Source organism: Chelmon rostratus, chromosome 13 (genome assembly GCF_017976325.1).
Source record: "Chelmon rostratus isolate fCheRos1 chromosome 13, fCheRos1.pri, whole genome shotgun sequence".
Lineage (NCBI taxonomy): Eukaryota > Metazoa > Chordata > Actinopteri > Chaetodontiformes > Chaetodontidae > Chelmon > Chelmon rostratus.
The window spans coordinates 13,444,279-13,462,797 of NC_055670.1; the positions used below are offsets into that span (position 1 = coordinate 13,444,279).

Sequence of the window (18,519 nt, forward strand, 5' to 3'; positions counted from 1 at the left end):
TAAAACTAGCTCCACCTCAGTAAAATGCTACCTCTACATATTTACACACATAATACTAGTCCAATAATATAGTGTATAATAATATATTAGCACACTTAATTTTAGCACTGTGTTGTGATCTGGATACTTCCTCCACTGTGCCATGCTGTCACATAAAAAATAAATCTGTCTGTTCCTTGATTTATTTAAAAATAATGAAGCTAATATCCAGATGGCAGCTGTTTGGAGGCTCCTAGTGAGCATCCAAGTCAATGAACACTGATATTAGTGATGTAAAATGGATAATAATAATGCAGACATACCATGGCTACAGCTGTTTAGATGAAGACGTGTCCTCCTCATCAGAGAACATGAGTGAACTGATTGCAGCGTGAAAGCTCGTAAAGTCGGGTTATAAAAAGTGTGATGTTGTACTGCAGGGTCAACGTCCATAGCGGGTAGACCAGCAGGGAGAAACCTTTCACTAGCATGAGGTTGTGTAAGAGACTACACCAGACTGCATGAGCCCTGGCTTTGATAAGTGCGTTCCCCTTTCACCTCAGACCAACTCACAAAAACAAACACAACACCTCAGCCCAAAGGTTATCCAGACAACAGAAGTTATTTAATGTGAAGAGCAGGTTTAAACAGACAGAGAAGCAAAAGTCCATCAAGTATAAAAGATTTACATGTTCTTCACACACAGCGTTTAAAATCAGTAACATTATGACTTCAGCAGCTTGCAGCTTTGTCTGTGTGCATTTACAATAGATCTTATCATCAACAGGGCAGGCATGATAGTGTTAATTAATGATAAAGTCAAAGACGTAAGGAAGAGGCAACCCTATTACAGAAAACTTCTATTTGGATATATATGTTAAATGTTGCTGCCAGTTGTCGTAAAAACTCCATGAACAAATCTTTATTGTAGTCAGAAAAAAAGTCATCTTCAATTATGAGCAAAATTCTTCTCCAGCAGCTGATTTCTTTTTTATTTATCTATTCATTTTGTGGCTAAATTTCAAGAAAAGTCTGTCGGAGATGCAGGTTGGCATGTACGACAGAGGCAACCAGAAGAACTTGGCGTCCCACCCCGGAGAGTATCGAGTGCGAGGGTGAACGGCGGAGATGGCGTGCTCCATGCAGCTGACCACCTTCATCAGGTCCGTGTCCGTAAAGAACCTGAAACTTTCATCCAAAGTTTCAAGAGCTGAAAGAGAAGAGAAAAATGAAGTCCTTCTGCTTTACTGCGATTTGTTGAATTTTTTCCTATTTTGTCAATAATTCGTGTTTCATTACTTTACACAACCTTGTTTTAAGAAGTGCTGCACATTGTTAATAAAGATTATCATAAAGAGACTAAAAGAGAAGATTTTAGCTTTTATTTTGACTCTGAAAGCAGCACTTTTTCCTCTTGGTATCTGAGAACATACCACACAACAATTTCAGCTATCTATTGAAGAGTTGCCTCCGATATCAAAATAAATTCATGGATACAGTCAATAAAGAGAAGAGACTAAAGTACTAAATAGAAGTACTAAAAACCACAGTTCCTCAAATTGCCACTTGAGACTGGCTTCAAAAGATTTTTAAGATTTTTATAGAACTTGTTTGTTTAAATTATATTAAGGCTTAAAATTATGCCTGATTATGGGCATGGCCGCTTTGAGTGACAGGTAGCTGCTTGCTTTCAGCAACCAGGCTTCATTCAGCCCACCTCAGCTCCACCCACGCTCCACCTCTTTGCCCATTTTTTGGATTAGCTGGGAGTTTGGTGGAATCAGGCAGGAGTCACTGATGTAAGCTGCACAATGACACTTCAGACACCTGTGGGTGACGTCATGGAGACCACCTCCATGTTTTATACGTTTGATTAGATCATCCTTTATGTTTGTGAATTGTTCTGTGATGTGTTGAGCTACAGCGATAAAAACAAGAGCGGAACAAGTTGATCGTTATTAACAAAATGACGCAAATGTGACTCACATTTATGGAAGAAATCATCTCCATAGTCGTCCTTCACGTCCTGAGGCAGTCTGTTCCAGAGCATCGTCACGTTATTCTTCACTATCGCTGTGTCAGTCACGTTTGTTTTGAAGAAGCCTGGCTCGATGCATGCAACCTTGACTCCAAACGGCACCATGTTTAAACTGGAACACAAAGTGGGTCTTGACAACACTGAGCAGACTGAGAGCTTATCTGCAGCATGAACAGGTTGCATATGGTCTCACCGCAGACTGTCACTGAAGGCCTCCACTCCGTACTTGGACACGCAGTACGGTCCACCGAACGGGCTGATTCGCCCAAACACACTGGAGACGTTCACCACTCTGCCCCTGGACATCTTGATGAGCGGGAGGACGCTCAGCGTTACGTCGATGACGCCACACAGATTGACAGACAGCATGGACTTGTAATCCTCGATCGTGAGCCAGTCAGTGGGACCAGACGGCAAAGAGACTCCGGCGTTGTTCACAACGGCCCACAGGCCTGGAGAGGCGGGACCGCGACAAGACAACTAACACAAGTAAGTAATGCTCACGTGCACTCTGCATCGCACTCATGTGAAATCACTGCTCAAATCCACTCACCCTTCTGTCCAACCAAAGTCTTGATGACAGCTGCCGCTTTGCCGACACTTTCAGAGTTGGAGACATCCAGGTGAACGGTCGTCAGTCGGTCAGAGGTGACCTTCTTCAGCTCGTCCTCACCTTTGTCAGTGTAACAGCCTGCAATCACACAGAAGCCCAGCTTGTCCAGGTGTCTCGCGAGGAGATTACCAAACCCGGAGTCGCAGCCAGTGATGTAGACATATTTGTCTTCCTTGTTGGCCACTCTTTTGCTTTCCTTGAACCAGCGATAGACGAACCAGAGAGCCACCAGGCCGAGGACATACAGGAACATGTTTCTGAGGAGAAGAAAGCACATTATTATGATACCACTTGCATCGTCTTTGCCATCTCTGGAGGTAGATGGTTTCCTGAAAAACAGACTGTGGCTGAGTGAAATAAGAAATAACTGAAAATCAAAAAAATGATGATGAGCTGCAAGAAAAAAAAGAGAAACAGTGCAGCCAAATAAAAGACAGCTGATCAGCAACTAAATCTTCACTTTTAAGATCTGAAATCAAATGATAGAAAACAGCTGGACTTCTGTCTGAATGTGCTTCAGACATGCAGGGGGGCTTTATTAATCACTTTGTTATTTATTGAGCTAAACACTCATATGTCACAATTTGAGATATTTTTTTCATATAGTTGACAAAATAGTTGACTCTCACCACAAGGTCCATTTAGTAGCTGCTCAGCTGCTTTTGACTGCAGCATGTGATCTTCTTCAGCAGGCAGAGTTCGCCTGGCTGTTACAGAACCTCACTGACCTTCCTTTGATTGAGACGTCAGTCTCATTTTTTAAGACAACATGAACGAGAAGTCCTCAGAGCAATTAGAGGAAATGTGAAGAAAAAAAATCTAAAACTGGGCAAAACTGAAAAAATAATAGACATCAATAGACATATGAGCCCAGGGTTAAAGGGTAAATAAAAGAAAAAGGTTCAGTTCAATTGTACAGTTTGCACATATGGAGAGGTGTTTGTACAGTGCTGAATAGTTGTATTTATTGTTGGATTTTATTTCTAAACAATGAAATAAAGGTGTTCTGTTATAAAATGTAATTGTGAAATGTTGCTAAGATAACAAACATAAATAATGATAATAAACAGAAATGTTACATACATATCATGCAAAGTCTAAACAGCGTTCAATATTAATGTCATTCCTTAAATTCTGTTAATAATACTTAGACTAATACTGGATAGCAGTGACGCAGAGAGGGGCCAAACTTTTTCCCACCAGTTAACTGGGACAAACCTTCCACAGTAATGATTACACACGGGATCCTGAAAGAAGGATCTGATCCTTCTAGCCTGCTTTGAAGAGCTGCATAAAAAACATATTGTTCCTACTATGGTGTCATTCAAAGTTAATGAACAAGCAAACAGACCTGGCTCAGTGTTACCTTTAAATAACATGATCTCACCTTTGGGAATTGCATCTACTACAACAGCAACATTCTTTTGGGTAAATTATGAACTGACAGAAATTCAGAATTACTAATTTAAAACATCTTCTGAATTAAACAACTGAATATTACTGCTAAACTAATTTTGGAAAAAAATACAGATTTGTTTTTGAACAGTATGCCACAGTTAGGGAGATATTTATGTGGAGAGAAATGGTGCTTGGAAATAAGAAACCAAGATAAAAGTATCTGTTTGTGGAAACTGGCTAGTTTAAATGGTGATTTTTCACGTCTGTGGTTGGACAGAAGCCTAAAGGGAAGGCCACTTAATTTGGAATAAAGTTCCAGACGGATTCTGTGTCACAGAGAAATATTTTGATTTGATCTCTCTGTAAATCTATTGAGAAAATCATTATATACCCATTATATCAAAAACTCTGTGATGATGAACACTGTTGACTCTGATGGCCTTGAAATATCCTGAGCTACACCTTGAAGAAACTCCACCCACTGAAGAGGAGGTATGTGTTGAAAGCGGCAGCTCCTGTATATGGGCCAAAACTGCACTTTAACTCTGAGGATTTTCTGATTGCTTCAAATCCTACATCAGTTTCCACAGTGCATCCCCATCCTCAGGGGACACCACCTCTGCAGTCCTGGGACATATTATCTTCAAACTGAGATTTATTGTTATCTTTTTAATGTAAGAACTACACCCCCCTTATTGCGCTCTCTGTTTGTCTTATCGGCTTTAAACAAATGCCTGAGAGGGTGAAGGTAACTCGGAAAGCTGGTGTTGTAATCATCTGGATAATGGCCAACAAGTATGATGATGATGATGGGTTAGCACTTTTTTATGGATATGCTAATATATTTACGGAATGTGGTCATTTAAACGTGATTATTTGTCTTTATTACAGTTCAAATGACATCTTTCTAAATCGGATTGTTGGACGGACGACACGAAACATTTTAAGATCCATTATTAGCAAGTGATTTTCTTTTTCCGAGCTCCCTGACTTCATGGTCCACAGTCAAGCCTGAAGCAAAAACCAGGACAGCTGCGCCTCTTTAATCAAGATGCATTCATAGAGTGAAAGAGGGTCCAGCTGCACTGACAGTTCAGAGCGGCGTATTTTACTGCGCGATTTGGACATTCAGAGGACTCTATACAAGCTTTACCGTCTCTTCAAAGACAAAACATCTCTTCAGAGAAGAAACTCAAAACTTACGTGTAAATTATTTGCAGAGGTGGGAGCCTCCAGGACGAACAGCAAAACAGAAATGAGTACAAAGTTTGCTTGCTTGTCCTACTTCCTGGAATTTATCAGCAACTTCCGGAAAAGTCTTCCGGTCTGACGTGATTTGTGAGGAACACCGCCATCTGCTGGACACTACCTGATACTGTCAGACAGACAGCTCGAGAGCATACATTACTAGTTTCCTATTACCATAGAGGGCATGGAAATGTACTATTTCTTCGCAAATTTTCGTATGTTTTCTTCTAAAAGTACAGCTTTGCTTTTATTTTAATATTAAAACTATACCCCATGTTGTATTTAAGATGCATTAAGCAACATATTTCCCACCCTTAAACTGTAATTCTGATTAAGGATGCCCTGCTTGGAATAATAATTTGCATCTGATAAATTTTTTTTTGTTAAAAAAATAAAAATAATTATGAATATGCAAATACTCATAGTCAGGCAGTATAGTTAGACCTTGTCAAGCATTCTTAAAATAATTAATCCTTCTCCGCCATTGAAAAATCTCTTTTAAAACTCCTGGACACAAGGTGTCTCTTCCACATTAAACTTGTGTCAGTTGCATATTGGACATTTGCTTGTGAAGATAGATGTGATGTCACAAAATAATGCTCATGCATACATGTGTCAAACTGAGATTTAAAGATGAGCACTGAGAAAACAGCTTTCTGGTGTCCAGCTCTGCACATACATCACTCCGCACTGTGAAGCTGAAACATCCCAGTGAAGGGACAACAAGAGCATGGCATCAGTCTGTCATCTCGTTAAGTTTTGGGGGTTTAAAAGACTCTAAATGCCAAACTCAGACAGAGCAGACAGAAAAACAGTTTAATGAATGCTCAGCAAGTAAACGAACAATGAGTGCAATGGTGGGGAGAGCAGACTGGCAGGGTGCACACAAGGACAGGTCAGCTTGGTACACACCTGGGCACAGACTCAAACGGGTAGTAAGCTGACAGAGACTCACCACATAAAGAGGTCTATAAGTCATTACCACACTGGCAGGCAGACGTTTGTTTGATTGATTGCTTCATTGAGCACACCTATGCCCACTTGTGCTCAATCAGTGAGAAGGCTGAGAAGAGACAAGAGGAGGGGAAAACACAAGAGCACAAAAGAGAAAAGGAGAGGAGACTGCAATCTCCACACATCTAACTCTCAGCAAGACAACCAAAATTATGAACTCCTTCAATGCAACATACATTATTTAAGTTCATTCATAAAACAGTGTGCTATTAGGCACCAGAAGTAATCAAAAAGTACTGCATGTGTTAAATACATTTGAACTTTAATTGATATAATACTCTTAGTATAAACACTTCTTTAAAATATGGTTGAATACTTTTCTTGTCCCACGCCCATATTTGCACACAGTTGTAGTCCTGGAAAGAAGTTATTTTAAGGGTAATGCCAAGTTGGCCTTTGATAAACTGCCATTAGAAACTGAGTACACTTAGCTGATAATTAGCCTGATCAGCCAATGTCAGAAATCAATACAGACACACAGTATTAGACTAACCATTAATCAAACCAATAACTAACCACAGTCAAACAGTGCCTGACAACTTTATCATACTTTAGCAGCTACCTAGTGTTTCTGTGGCGGTGACAAACCGTATTTGAATTGAACGGACGCCAAACTGCGTTTTAGAAATACGACATATTAACAATCACTTACGTGTCCACAAAAACACTTTACTCTAGAAACACCGGATAAAAGGTCATATGTCGTCAGGCTTCGTATCAATTTGACATCAATATAATGCATAAAGATAAACTTTATTTCAGGACAAACTTAATAGATTTTGGATTTTGTTGCCCCGACCCTCGACCAGCCTCCGTTAGATAGCTGCGCTATTTTAGTGCGAGACGTGCGTGGGAATAAGAGGCGAACCGCTTAAAAAAGTAAGATTTCTCACTAAAATACCGCCTGGCTGGTGTAACAGATACACGCCGAATTAAACGGCGACTCATGAACTGTTAATTCACCGTGTTGCATCCCGTGAAGGCGTTGATGTGAGTTTAATACGTCCTGTTAGATCTTAACGCTTAAACGTTAATCACTGGACACTGGATATGACCAACTGCCGTTCACAAATAAGAGTTAAGTTTCATCTCACAGCAACTTCTAAACTCTCTGGACGGTCGTAGTTAGCTAACACAATGCAGCAATATGCGTATGAACTTCATAACACATGTATTAATACTTCCACTGTACAGTGTATAGCTGCTTGTGCTTCATCATATAACGTTAATTGTTAGCTAGCAGACAGTTAGACGTTAATCTGTCCGTGAGTGGCAGAAATCTCGCGCTGCGGTCTATCCATCAGATGACGGACACGCTGGGAAAGTAAGTTCATTTATTTGCTGCGTTTCATGTAGTTTTAAATGAGGAAAACCGAAACTTTGCTTAAATTGCTCTGATCAGTTAGAGGGACCAATGGCCGCGGAATAAAAGCCGCCCTGTGAGCTATCAGAGTTATCGCAGTGTGTCTATGACCAGAGCTCCCTCCTGTACTATTATCAATCACCTGTGTTATCAATAACAACCGGCTGTAAAGAAGGAGCAAATTCCTCTACTCGTTGTCCTGTCGGGCATTAACCCCCTGAACATCTGCTTGATTACTATTATTGTATCTCCATGCTTGCTCTCTGTGAGCCGCAGATTTTATATGCTAATATTTTATGTACTAATTCATGCGGGGAAAGAAAAGGAAACTTTACCCTGTTGGGTCGTTAAAAAATGCAGTGATGTTAAGAGACAAGTGAATTATAGATGTGATAATACCAACAACAAACAAAATTAATTCGAGTATGCTTAAAAATCTTTTTAAAAAATCTGAAATTAATAATTAACCCTTCAGCAGATGAAACCTAAAAACAGTGTCCATATAACAGTATGTAGCCTACTTTACTTAGTTAGCCTTATAAAAATAAATATTCGCTCATTAAAGTTTGTTTATTAATTAAAGCTTCATGAAGACTTCTAATTTTCAGACAGGGAGCAAACCTTCACCATCCATGACATTTTAATTGGACTATGTATGTCATGAGACAATACCTGACCAGAATAAATGGCCTTAAAGTCATAAAACCCATTTTACAATCACTGATGAGAAACAATTATACCAAAGGATGCCTTCGCTGTAACCAAACAGTGTTAGTACATTCCACATTAAAAAACATCCCACTCTGTTTTTCAACATGACTACAATGACAGCAGTCAATGCACATTCGCTCGGTTCAGCCTTACAGTCTAGTAAAGGTCATAATGCTGACACAGCCCTTATCAGTCTAATGGGGGTGTAGATAATGGGAAAGGACAGGCATGTGCTGCCTGAAAATAAGATAGGAATTTACTATGATGAGCCTCAGTGGTGTTGTTGGATTACTGAAGAAACCAGGCGTTCATTGAAGGTCCAGGTACGGCATGTTTTGCTCTTCTTTCACCATAAACTGCTATGATGTGTTAGTACTTCACCAGAATTCCCCTCTGATGGCTGCTGTTGTCGTTGGAAACTGTTATTTTCACAAAAGTGATTTTTTTTTTTTACCATTAAATCGACTCACTCTGATTTAAAAATGTTTATTTTGAAATTATATCCCATTTAACTGCGTGGATGCCACTGATCAACATCCAAATTATTAATTTAAATAATTATTTTAAGCACAGTTGACAGGTGAGGATACGCCTGCCTGAGTCAGTGCAGCAAACATGAAGAAATCAGTGAAGTTAGCAACAACAACACCTGCAGGTGGAAGAGGTGAGTGATCTATTTTCATAAAAAAAAATAACAAAAAATGGGTGCAGTAATAGTAGAGTTTTGTAAAGAAAAGAAAAGAAATAATAAATAAATAAATAAATACCAAGTAATTACAGGTCACTCTAAGCGTTCTCTCTGTTTTTTGGCAGACATTGAGAGTGGGTAAGTTTCTGTTACAAGATTGACATTTTCCACAATATACAAAGTTATGTTGGCATAACTTTATGTTGGCAGTTGTTGGAATATTAAGGCTCGCTTTAATTTGCATGTGTTACAGAGATGAGAAGAAAAAAAAGAAAACACCAGGTGTTGGATACTTTCAGCTGGTAAACACACTGAATCTTTGCTCATATGGAAAATAACTCAGTATATTTGACATTACTTGACGTTCACTTAGCACATACTTTTGTCCAGAGTGACTCACAATCATTGCATCCAAACTGCGTATGAAGAGCTGGATATCATCCAAAATAGGGAGTGCATGTAATTAAAGGTTTGTTCTGTGTTACAGTTCACATGCTTAGAGATGCTTAGCCAGCAAGGGTAGATTAGATGTGATCTAAGCAGGTTGGCAATGAAGGTTAGGTTTTAGGAAGATAGGAAGATTTTCATGTACTTTACTTAAATATTACTATTTCATGCTACTGTATTTCTACTCAACTCAGAGTGAGTTCCCCTTAAACTTCTCAAATGAGTCAATTTTGTTACCTGTTCAAGGTCTGAGAAAGTAAAATTATCCACTATGTGAAAGAAAGCATAATGAAAAAACCAAATCCCCAAATTCCTTTCTTACAGTTTCGCTTTGCCACCTGGAAAGACAAAGTGATGATGGTGGTGGGCAGTTTGTGCGCCCTCATACACGGCGCAGCTTCCCCTCTCATGCTTCTTGTGTACGGCGTGATGACAGACACGTTTGTGGCCTATGAGCGTGAAGTCCAGGAACTGAAAGACCCAAACAAGAAGTGCGACAACAACACCATCTATTGGATAAATGGCTCTACATATGAAACAGCTGAAAATAGCACTGTGCACTGTGGGTAAGTCATTACTTATTTGTTGATGTGAATGTTGTCATAGGGAAAAGCTGCTGTTACTTATTTTAATCTCTTGGCAGGGTGGATATTGAAGCACAGATGACCATGTTTGCATATTACTATGTTGGAATTGGATTTGGAGTTCTGGTAGTTAGTTACTTTCAGGTCAGTATTTTAAGATGCCTACAATCAGCTTGAATTTAATACCCTCTTTATGGCTTACAACAGGGTGGCACCTCATTTTGTACCTGTCTGATTATCCACACTGCAGATTTTCCTCTGGGTGTCAGTGGCTGCAAGACAAATTCAAAAAATAAGAAAGACTTATTTCAGAAAAGTGATGCGAATGGAGATCGGGTGGTTTGACTGCAACTCTGTTGGCGAACTGAACACAAGGATGTCAGAGTGAGTCGAGGCTCGTAATCTGCAGATTCGTGCACAGCCGGGACAACGTTTAACACGGAGTTCTGTTTCTTCACAGCGATATCAACAAGATCAACAGCGCCATCGCTGACCAGATGGCCATCTTCATTGAGAGGCTCTCTACATTTGTGTTTGGCTTCATGGTTGGATTCATTGGCGGGTGGAAGCTGACTTTGGTGGTCATAGCAGTGAGCCCGCTGATTGGACTAGGTGCTGGGCTCATGGCCATGGTAAAGACCCAGCTGTGAATCAAGTGATCTCTTACTGCTGGATGGGAGTGATATGTTTTTTGAATGATTTGCTCTCTTTCTGAAGGCTGTGGCCAGGCTGACAGGACGAGAGCTGAAGGCCTACGCCAAGGCAGGGGCGGTGGCCGACGAGGTCCTGTCATCCATCAGAACGGTCGCAGCGTTCGGCGGAGAGGAAAAAGAAGCTGAAAGGTATTTCGCCGTTTTCTGAGATCACAAGAAGTCGTTCTGCTTTGCAAATGGTGAGGAGCCTTTACTACGTTATTTGAAATGAAATTAAAATGTGAAATTTGTGCAGATATGACAGAAACCTTGTGGAAGCTCAGAAATGGGGTGTGAAAAAGGGCATGATCATAGGCGTTTTCCAAGGATACCTGTGGTGCATCATTTTTTTTTGCTACGCTTTGGCCTTTTGGTATGGATCGAAATTGGTCATCGAGACCAAGGAGATGTCCGCTGGAAGTCTTATCCAAGTATGTAAAATTAAAAGCATCCAACTTTTGACCTTTTATATAGTAATAGTATTTGAAAGACAGTGGCTTTTGTGTTATTCCAGGTATTCTTCGGAGTTCTCATGGCAGCTATGAACCTGGGCCAGGCCTCACCCTGCCTGGAGGCCTTCGCTTCAGGCCGTGCTGCAGCGAAGGCCATTTTTGACACAATTGACCGGGTAACACCAGGATGCTGCTTGAGACTTTATTGAAGATACAATTCAGATTAGAAACCGTACAATTTAAGACAATCTTCACCATGAAATAAAATTCTGTGTTACGTTACAGAAACCAGAAATTGATTGTTTCTCAGAAGAAGGTCGCATATTAGACAATGTGAAAGGTGACATTGAGTTCCATAACGTCACTTTCTTCTACCCATCCCGGCCTGAAGTCAAGGTAAATCTCCTCAAGTAGCGTTTCTATGTGTCTGTTTCTATGTGTCCGTTTCTATGTTCTCCAAATTCAGCTCCACTACGACTTTTTTTCAGATTCTCAATGATCTGAGCATGCAGATCAAAACAGGAGAAACCACTGCTTTCGTGGGGCCGAGTGGATCTGGAAAGAGCACCACAACCCAGCTCATCCAAAGGTTTTATAACCCGAAGGAAGGAATGGTAACAATCTGAGCAACCGTGCTGCACACAGTGGAAAGTTTGAAGGCTTTGGTGTCGTAAATATAACATCTGTAATTGTCATTCTCAGGTGACTTTAGATGGCCACGACATTCGGACTTTAAATATTCAGTGGCTCCGATCTCTCATCGGTATAGTGGAGCAGGAGCCAGTGCTGTTTGCTACAACCATTGCAGAAAACATCCGTTTCGGTCGACCTGGAGTAACCATGGACGATATCATCCAGGCTACAAAAGAGGCTAATGCCTACAACTTTATTATGGACCTGCCACAGGTATGTTCACATACTTAAATTCAAATCTGTTTGTTTTAGTAATTTAACCTAAGCAAAAAATGAACGCGTTGCCACTTATCCACCAGAAATTTGATACTTTGGTTGGAGAAGGTGGAGGGCAGATGAGTGGAGGACAGAAGCAGAGGATTGCGATCGCTCGAGCTCTGATCCGAAACCCCAGGATCCTGCTGCTGGATATGGCCACATCTGCCTTAGACAATGAGAGCGAGGCTGTGGTCCAGGAGGCGCTGGATAAGGTGAGCCACTCTCTGCCCGTAGACGACATTACTGAGTCTGAGACTTCAGCAACAAGTCCTGTTTTAATAACTGGTACATGTGCAGGTGCGCATGGGCAGGACAACAATTTCTATAGCCCACCGTCTTTCCACTATTAGAAATGCGGATGTCATCATTGGCTTTGAGCGAGGACAGGCTGTGGAGAAGGGGACTCACAGTGAGCTAATAGAAAGGCAAGGCGTCTACTTCACCCTGGTCACCCTGCAGAACCAAAGCACACCCAACACAGCTGAAGGTAGGATTTTATTAGAGCTGATGATCATAAGGCTAAGAATGGAGCTAATCATTATTACCATTATAAATTAATCTAATGAAAATTTAGATCCCTTGGTCTATAAAATGCCAGAAAAATGTCCATCACACCTTGACAGTAACATCTTCAAATATTTCATTTTGTCCACAGTATATATTAAATTTACAGCAGAAAAAAGCAGCAAATCCTCACATTTTAGAACCAGGGAAGAAGGTGTGGTTGTTCTATTTGCTTAATAAATGACTTTAATGATGAGTTTCTCTGTCAGAATTGTGGCAAATTACTTTTATGTTCATCAGCCAGTGTAATTTTAACCTGTCACTGCAGGAAAAACGCAGGCATTACTAATAACATTAACAATGGTCCAGAATACACGTCACTGCAGTGCCTCAGAAGGCAATGCTAGTATTATAGTCTATGCTCTGTGCACACCAGCAGGACCCTTTAACTGTGTCACCCTGGACCCACAAATTCCTACCAGTGTCAGAAGAGATGAGGGTTGAAACAGCACACTTCAAAGCACTCAGTAGGAGTTGGTGGGCAATGTGTTTGAAGGTCCTTCCTGTGTCTGTTGACGAGCAGCAGAGGCTTCAGTACCTGTATTAAAGCTGTATCGCTTTGTTTTTTTCTGCCAGATGTGATCAGTGAAGACTTTGATCTTAAACCGAGGAGTTTTAGCCGCGTGAGCCGCAGATCCAGTCAAAGGTACAGTAAATCCAGCTCAAAAAGATCATACCAGAAAGCAGTGTAATAACAGATATCATTAAACCACATTAGATAAGCTGATGATCTCCATGTTTCTCCTGCAGGAGCTCTGTTCGACTGCGATCTCAGAGCAAACTGTCAAGTGATTTTGACGCATCATCAGACTTCATACCAGAAAATGTACTGAGGCTCTCTTTTATGCTGTGTAATGACTTTATTTTACTACAAACTGCCCTGTGGAAATGAATGACTCTGAAGCGCATTCTTTAACAGAAACACGAGGATGATCCAGATGAACACGTCGAGCCTGCGCCAATAACACGTATCCTCAAGTACAACCAACCGGAATGGCCCTACATGCTGCTGGGCTCGCTGGGGGCTGCAGTCAATGGCTCTGTCAACCCCATCTACGCTATCCTGTTCAGCCAAATTCTTGGGGTGAGCGCTGTGTAGTTCACATACCCCCACTGCTTGTGGTGGATTCATGTTCTGATGTAGTGTGTTGAAGTGCATTATATGATGTGTGTATTTGCAGACTTTTGCCATTAGTGACCTGAACAAACAGAGGGAGCAGATCAACGGGGTCTGCGTTCTGTTCTGCATTGTGGCTGTGGTCGCTTTCTTCTCCCAGTTTCTACAGGTTTGCATCAGAATCTGCAATATAACTAAGACTTTTAGTGGAGGGATGCACCAACTTTTTGAGTCCTGATGCTGACACCTGGGCTTTGGGTATCGCCCCAAACTGAGTACTTATATACTGGGATCATTCTTTTATGTGTTCGGCAACATCAGGTTTGAATTACAAACTGCTTTCCAAACAAAATGTACAAAATAAATACATAGATATGATGTACTGAATTGTTTTTTATTTAAAAAATGGTATCCGATACCAGATCAGCCCATTATCACAGATGCCCGATTCAGGTATTTGACTCAGTATTGGACTGATATCTGATATCAGTGTTATATCGATGCATCTCTAATTTAGTGTATACATATGTTTGTCGACTTGATAAAGAGGAAAGCAGGATAGAGTAATCTGGGATTTATAGCAGATTGACTCTGATTGAACGTTCCAGGGATATGCTTTTGCTAAGTCTGGAGAGCTGCTGACCCGTCGTCTAAGGAAAGTGGGCTTCCTGGCCATGTTGAGACAGGAGGTAGCCTGGTTTGATGAACCCAGAAACAGCCCTGGAACCCTGACCACCAGACTGGCCACTGATGCATCCATGGTGCAGGGGGTAAGTAATGGATTTACCGCCCTGTGTCCGTATTTCACATCATTTATAACACACAGAAAAGCACAGTTTTGTTTTGCATGTGGCTGGTTTGGTTTCTGCAGGCAACAGGCTCTCAGATCGGCATGATCGTTAGCTCGCTGACCAGCATTGGGGCGTCTTTCATCATCGCTTTCTACTTCAGCTGGAAGTTAACTTTGGTGATCATGTGCTTCCTGCCGCTCATCGGGCTGTCTGGGATGTTCCAGGCCAAAATGCTGACAGGTTTTGAAGTTGACAGTAAAAAAGCCATGGAAGCAGCAGGTCAGGTAAGCTCCGCAGAACACTGGCCCCGTACATTTCTCTGAGAAACCAAAGGCAGCAGTGACAGAGCTTAACCTTCTCTCGCAGGTGTCAGGTGAGGCTCTTGCCAACATCAGGACGATTGCAGGCTTGGCCAAAGAGAGCTCATTTGTGGAATCATATGAGGAGAAGCTCGAGCTTCCGTATAAATCTGCCAAGAAGAGAGCCAACGTCTATGGGCTCTGTTTCGGCTTTGCCCAGTGCGTCATCTTTATGGCTTATGCTGCTTCGTTTAGATACGGAGGCTATCTGGTTAGCGCCGAGGGGTTACAGTACATGCTGGTTTTCAGGTTGGTAAGCTTAGTTCTTTCAATTCAACATCAGACTTTTTCAAGGTTTTAAAAGTTCAAGAAAATTCACTTTTTCACCAAGTAAGAAGTATCTGAGGAGATTTGGTCTTTTTCAGATCATATATTAAAATGTGTTTTCTGTGATGCAATTACCAAACATGAAGCCAGTGCTCATATGGTGTTTCTCCAGAGTGATTTCAGCTGTAGTTATCAGTGGGACAGCACTGGGCAGAGCCTCCTCCTTCACTCCAGATTACGCCAAAGCCAAAATTGCTGCTGCTCAATTGTTCAAACTATTGGACCGAATTCCTAAAATCAGCACGAGCCACACAGATGGAAAGAAATGGGTTTGTGAATTCATTAATACGATGGAATAATGCGTATTAAGATGCCATTTGGTCATTATGTTAACTTCAAATGATTAAGCCTAATTATCTATCTTCAGGATAACTTCAAAGGCAAAATAGAGTTCCTCAACTGCAAGTTCACCTACCCAACTCGGCCTGATACCCAGGTGCTGAACGACCTGGTTGTGTCTGTGAAGCCTGGGCAGACTTTGGCATTTGTTGGTAGCAGCGGCTGTGGGAAAAGCACCAGCGTTCAACTGCTGGAAAGGTTTTATGACCCAGATGAAGGCCGAGTGGTATGCAGACTGACTGATTCATTTTACAAATCACAAAACACATTTAATCTATTCCAAAGCCGTCATCTCTGTCTTACTTATGCCATGTTTTATTTTCAGCTGGTTGATGGCCACCCCACTCAAACAATCAATGTGCCCTTCCTGAGATCTCAGATCGGCATAGTGTCCCAGGAGCCTGTGTTGTTTGACTGCAGCATAGCGGAGAATATTCAGTACGGAGATAACACACGCATTGTCAGCATGGAGGAGATTGTTGAGTCCGCTAAGAAAGCCTACCTTCACGACTTTGTCATGACGCTACCAGACGTGAGTGGAAACATTTGAAGACACAACTTTTAAAGACATTTAAACATAAACAATGTGTAGATCAAATGGATATCAGACATTGTGGTGGTACAGGTTTACTGCATTGTTGACCTTTTGCTTTCTCCCTTTTCTCCACAAATTTGAAGAAATATGAGACTCAGGTTGGTTCCCAGGGCTCCCAGCTGTCAAGAGGACAAAAACAACGCATCGCCATTGCCCGGGCCATCGTCAGAAACCCCAAGATCCTGCTACTGGATGAAGCCACCTCTGCCCTGGACACAGAGAGTGAGAAGGTACTGTCTTCCTTTACATCAGGACATCTTTTCATGATATACATCCCCACATACTTGCATAAGACACCATGAGAACTTAAAGAGCAGGTTCCTGACAAAGCTCTGTTTTCCTGCAGACTGTCCAGTCCGCTCTGGATGAGGCGAGAAAAGGACGAACCTGTATCGTCATCGCTCACCGGCTGTCCACTATCCAAACGTCTGATATCATAGCAGTGATGTCTCATGGAGCCGTCATAGAACAAGGCACACACGCTGAACTCATGGTCAAGAAAGGCGCCTATTATAAACTGGTCACGACAGGGGCTCCTATCAGCTAGGCACCTACAGCAGCATGGAAATGATTTTTGAATGAATGTGTCGTCATCTTGTGGTATCACACAGAGAAAACCCTTGATGAGGTGCTGACATTAGATTTGTGCAGTGCCCTCAGAGATTGTACAGAAACCTCAGGGAGACTTTTTTCATTTGGGTAGAAATTGTTCCCATCTTCAGGTGTGAATAATCAGTTGTGGAGATAAAACTATTTATTGTATATTTAATTGATCATGAGTAGTTTATTTTTACATGCTTCTGTCCATTTTTCTATGGTTGGACTGCATATGATGGGGCACCAGCATGCAGAAAGTTGTGATGCATTAATGATGAAACAGTTCCAAACCCTAGTTAAAATTAATATTGTTTCATTTGACTGACACACTATATGACCATTTAGGAGCAGATAGGAGTAAACTAATGCAGCATGTAGGGCAGCCTATAAAGCTCTGCATCAAATTTTCTCCAGTGGAAAGGCACCCTACAGGGCACTTTATTATTCTTATTCTTGCACATGAGGCCATCAGTGAGCTTATTTTCCTTGCATTTGTCTTAACAATTTTTTTGTTTTTGATTTTGTTTTGCTTATGTTGGCTTTTTACCAAAAGGCGTTGATTTAAGCAGTATAACAAAATCTGGAGGAGTGTTGAATTTAATGGGTTTATTTTTTATAGCTGGATATTACCATCTAATGAATCCTTAACATTAACACATTAAAAGAGAAGTGACAAGAATGTAAAACAATTGTATCCAAGGCAAAACTCACTGTTATTTCATCATTCAGATAATAAAGTGTGTCATTAAAATGTATTTACTTTCATATATATAATGAAGTAAAGTGGGAGTGAATTGAGGGCCGGCTGCTGAGTGGTCTTATGTTGTTTTGCCCTCAGCACCAAGGCGTAATAAAGTACCCAGACACACAGATGTTTCCTCAGGCTTGGTTTAGCAAGTCACCTACGCACTTAGGACGGTTACATCATTTGGTGCCAGGCCTCAGGTGCCACCTGATGCTAAGCAACGTTGGACAAGAAGTGCAAATGGGTTTGGCAGAGAGGGTTTAACTAATCAGCCTCATCTAGTTACATCACAGACTCTGTTCCGCGTCATTAGATGTTGCCTGATTAATATCTGAATTTGCCTGAAGAAACTAAGCGACCCATAAAATATTATGTAATTCACACGGAGCTGGTTATGCAGACATACATCCACAGTTCATACAAGGTTGCTGCGGGAGAGAACACCTGAAGTGATTTAGTGGGACCTTAGAACTGTATTACAGAAAAATATATGTCTGTTGATGAGCTGTTGGTCCCAAAGATCGCCCCTATTTAAATAGTACATATTAATTTGAGGGTTATTGTTGTCATATTGATGTTGAAAAATGTTAAGTTTAACTTATTTTTTTTAAGTTAAGCCGCAATGCATAGTCTGATAAAATGCAATTATAAATGAATTTATTGTTTTCCGACTGATCGTGTGCTCTGATGGGAAAGGTAAGCATGGATTCTTAAGACGACCGGATGAAGGAGAAAACACTTTTGTCTTTCAAAGATCTTTTTAAGTTGAGGTATGACCGTGTTTATGTAAAAAAAAAACACCCAAATATTCATCTATTTAAATCAAACATTTATTGGCCATTAATTCTGCACATCTCAAAATGTCTTTGATCAAGACCCTGAACCTTACACTGCACTCTGTGTGTGT

The 18,519-nt window shown here is 41.0% G+C and overlaps 2 protein-coding genes across 2 annotated transcripts; one reads left to right on the forward strand and one right to left on the reverse strand.

Moving 5' to 3' along the window:
- Positions 1-580: 580 nt before the first annotated feature.
- On the reverse strand, positions 581-5,345 carry dhrs9 (dehydrogenase/reductase (SDR family) member 9). The gene is made up of 5 exons (XM_041950493.1): positions 5,232-5,345; positions 2,571-2,887; positions 2,211-2,469; positions 1,966-2,129; positions 581-1,189 (listed from the first exon to the last, which is right to left on the reverse strand). The coding sequence occupies exons 2-5, from the start codon at positions 2,881-2,883 to the stop codon at positions 975-977; spliced, it is 951 nt and encodes a 316-aa protein (XP_041806427.1). The 5' UTR covers positions 2,884-2,887; positions 5,232-5,345; the 3' UTR covers positions 581-974.
- Positions 5,346-8,979: 3,634 nt separating this feature from the next.
- On the forward strand, positions 8,980-16,817 carry abcb11a (ATP-binding cassette, sub-family B (MDR/TAP), member 11a). The gene is given in 26 exon segments (XM_041951070.1): positions 8,980-9,028; positions 9,178-9,190; positions 9,306-9,354; positions 9,824-10,065; positions 10,143-10,227; positions 10,334-10,467; positions 10,544-10,715; positions 10,801-10,925; positions 11,032-11,206; positions 11,290-11,403; positions 11,513-11,623; positions 11,716-11,841; positions 11,930-12,133; positions 12,220-12,390; positions 12,476-12,665; positions 13,319-13,388; positions 13,493-13,826; positions 13,924-14,028; positions 14,468-14,629; positions 14,731-14,934; positions 15,017-15,258; positions 15,449-15,605; positions 15,704-15,901; positions 16,001-16,207; positions 16,354-16,500; positions 16,617-16,817. Coding segments are annotated over 26 exon segments (3,987 nt in total).
- The last annotated feature ends 1,702 nt before the right edge of the window (positions 16,818-18,519 follow it).